The sequence below is a fragment of the Diachasmimorpha longicaudata genome, chromosome 5 (genome assembly GCF_034640455.1).
Source record: "Diachasmimorpha longicaudata isolate KC_UGA_2023 chromosome 5, iyDiaLong2, whole genome shotgun sequence".
NCBI classification, from domain to species: Eukaryota; Metazoa; Arthropoda; class Insecta; order Hymenoptera; family Braconidae; genus Diachasmimorpha; species Diachasmimorpha longicaudata.
The window spans coordinates 10,858,028-10,860,894 of record NC_087229.1 but is presented as its reverse complement, the minus strand read 5'-3'; the positions used below and the strand labels follow the sequence as shown (position 1 = coordinate 10,860,894).

Below are 2,867 nucleotides of genomic sequence, written 5' to 3'. Positions count from 1 at the left end.
GGGGGAGAGGCCAGAGAAAAGCGCGAATTCTCGGGAGGTGACATCTCTTGGTGAATTTGATAAGTATTTTTATTTTGGAGCATGTTGACAGTGCACATCACTCCACTACACCTTGATTTCCATCATCCAAATAGTACAAAAAACAGAAAAAATATCATAATTTCCCTCTCTACACTATTTTTGCCAAGTGCAGAATCATTTTTATTGTTATTAACAAATGTTTTATAACCTGATCATACCAACCGACCAACTTAAAGGTAGTCAGAAAAGTAGTAACAATAACAATAACAACTTTGGTTGTGTGAAATGTTTTATTAGTAATAAGTATGAGACACAGAATCATCCTATTGTCTTGTTTGCCTCGCTGGGCTATTGATTAATCCGAGTAATGTACAATCGGCTTCTAATATAGTGAGTTCCTTCTGAGCACCTAGAAATTTAGCTGACAATTCTAGATCTTTTACCCGTAACCGTACAGATGCACCTCTCACGTATTCTCTAAAATCCAATGGAACAAGTATAAGATAATGTTTTGACATAATTAGTTACGAATAATAATTTATCTAATTTATTGGACTTACTGAGCATTTTTGAAAGGTCTGGGGCATACGCAATGAAACTTCCAACCGAAGTCGATATACAAATCGTCAGCCACTACTTGAAATATTTTTCCTGTCACAATTTTTCCCTCTGGATCACCCATCTGTACATAATAGTCATGGAGATAACCAAGTGATTAATTTTTATTTTTATGAGTTTTTTTTTAACAATTATATATTGTCATTTCATTTTCAATAAAAAATATTCTTACTAACGAACAAGTTAATAAATATTCTATCAAATTTTTTAACTAGAGTAACTTATATTTTCGATATATCTTTGGACTCACATCTATAAATTTAGAATTCCTCAATAAACTAGTAAAACTCTGGTTGTGCTTGAGTTCTTTTTCAGGTTCGGGAGCGGTAAATTTTTCGAATGCTTTTGCAAATCCACTCAATTTAATTTCTGGCTTTGTTGACTTCATCTCCTGTTCTCCTTCATCTACAACTTTAATGGACAAATTCCGTGACCAACGTATTGGTTTTGAGAGATAGGTATGTCCTCTGAATAAGGGTCTTGATATATTCTTCACAGTCTGCATTTTTTAAATAATGGTTACACGTATTTTTTGGAGAATATCTACGATTTTATCACTGGTGCTTAATCGCACACTACATTGCGCATTTATTAAGAGGTTATGTTGGCATACGGTACTAAGTCCATATATTTCGGTAGGAAGCCATCTCTTGGATTGTGTCGATAACTCTCTGCATCGTCTAAATATTAATTATGTCTTTGCCATATCAATTTTCAATGGAATTTCGCTTAACAATAATGATAGAATTATTCATTGGTCGTTAATAAATTCGTTAACTAGACATGGGGAAGGTTGAGCTTTATTCATGAATATTAATTAATATGTAAATTTCATAACTTAGAAACTGAATCGAAGTCTTGTAATACAACTACACTCACTATTTTCATACTTTCCTTTATTAGTAAAAACAGTTATCAATAGGTAATAAATGACAATTTAATCTTTCCAATTTTGATAGAGCGTCTTTGATGAATTCCTAGTACATGTTATACTATTATGTTTTTCAATAATTTCTTATGTTATTGGAAAACGAAGGGAGCAAAACCAGTGACACATACGATTGAAAACAGAATACGATTACACAAAATTTTCATATAAAATCATGAAAATTAATAATTAATAATTTATTCAATACTTGTCAATGAATAATAATGGAACATAACATGATAATGGTAAATTACAAATAACATAATTTAAAATATTTTATCGCATTATTTATAGTTGAACATATAGGCACACTTTCAATGCAATTGGGCTTGAATCTTTTACACAATTTTAATGCCATCAGGGACAACAAATAATCTCTCATTCAGTGGTAATTGCCCGACAAGATAATCCTGAAGAATAGCTCCAGCCGCTGCAGAATGTCCGGAGCCGACAAATGCAAGAGTTGCATCTCTCCCGGCATACTCCAGAATAACGTCCTGCCCACCAGGATGTTTGGCAATGAAATCTGTACAATCATAAACGCGATCGTAAATGGCGATCCAGCAGTCGTCACGTCTATCATGTCGGGACAATTGTTTCAGGCTGATTATCGTTTCACTGTCCTTTCGCTTAATGTCTTTCCGTTTTTGTTTAATTATTTTTAATTCGTTGAGACACTCGTTATCCAACTGAACTGTCAGAAAATTCAATTCAAGTACATCCATGCCGTCCATTCGCGCACTTGAACTCGCTTCTCGGCTCATACTGATGAATTCAATATATATCGTCGTCGCAGCAGTTTTTCAAATTATAATAACACACAGTAAAGCAACGATAAGATTAATTGCACGCGTGTCGGGCTGATAAAAGTAACGCAATCCCAATGGATTAGTATTTATCACTGAGATGGCTGATGAAAGTTTTGGAGATCTAGAGTTTCGCTTAGTCAAAAGATACTGTAATTATGTAATTCCTGAAATCGTAGAATTTTTTAAAACTTTACTGACTGATTACATTGATTGAATGAGTGCTCGATAGGTACTGAATGCTGTACACACTTCACTGCAAGTAAAACGACACTGTGAGGGGGCTTAATTACATTACCGGTTGAAATATGAAACCCTTGCAGAAAATTTTCTCGACGCTAGAGTTTTCTATAAGGTGCTTGGTTTATAGTTTTTTTTTCAGTCTCCATACAAATTATTTTACCGACAAATACAATTCGGTATAAGTACATATCCATTTTTCTGAAAATGTATTGTTAATTCTAATAAAAAATTATGGAAATACAATACAATTT

General features: G+C 33.3%; 2 protein-coding genes across 2 annotated transcripts; both read right to left on the bottom strand.

Moving 5' to 3' along the window:
- Positions 1–292: 292 nt before the first annotated feature.
- Positions 293–1,260, bottom strand: LOC135162483 (small ribosomal subunit protein bS1m). Its single transcript, XM_064121009.1, has 3 exons — positions 890–1,260; positions 582–703; positions 293–498 (listed from the first exon to the last, which is right to left on the bottom strand). The coding sequence occupies exons 1-3, from the start codon at positions 1,142–1,144 to the stop codon at positions 345–347; spliced, it is 531 nt and encodes a 176-aa protein (XP_063977079.1). The 5' UTR covers positions 1,145–1,260; the 3' UTR covers positions 293–344.
- Positions 1,261–1,514: 254 nt separating this feature from the next.
- Positions 1,515–2,331, bottom strand: LOC135162484 (uncharacterized). Its single transcript, XM_064121010.1, has one exon. It carries the CDS (start codon positions 2,329–2,331, stop codon positions 1,906–1,908), a length of 426 nt encoding a protein of 141 aa, XP_063977080.1. The 3' UTR covers positions 1,515–1,905.
- Positions 2,332–2,867: the final 536 nt, after the last annotated feature.

Excerpts from the sequence above, each read along its gene's own strand:
- LOC135162483 (XM_064121009.1), bottom strand. The coding sequence starts at position 1,144 with ATGCAGACTGTGAAGAATATATCAAGACCCTTATTCAGAGGACATACC. Across the intron at positions 704-889 it reads GGAATTCTAAATTTATAGAT|ATGGGTGATCCAGAGGGAAA; the intron begins GTGAGTCCAAAG and ends TATTATGTACAG. Across the intron at positions 499-581 it reads AGACCTTTCAAAAATGCTCA|AGAATACGTGAGAGGTGCAT; the intron begins GTAAGTCCAATA and ends ATTGGATTTTAG.
- LOC135162484 (XM_064121010.1), bottom strand. The coding sequence starts at position 2,331 with ATGAGCCGAGAAGCGAGTTCAAGTGCGCGAATGGACGGCATGGATGTA.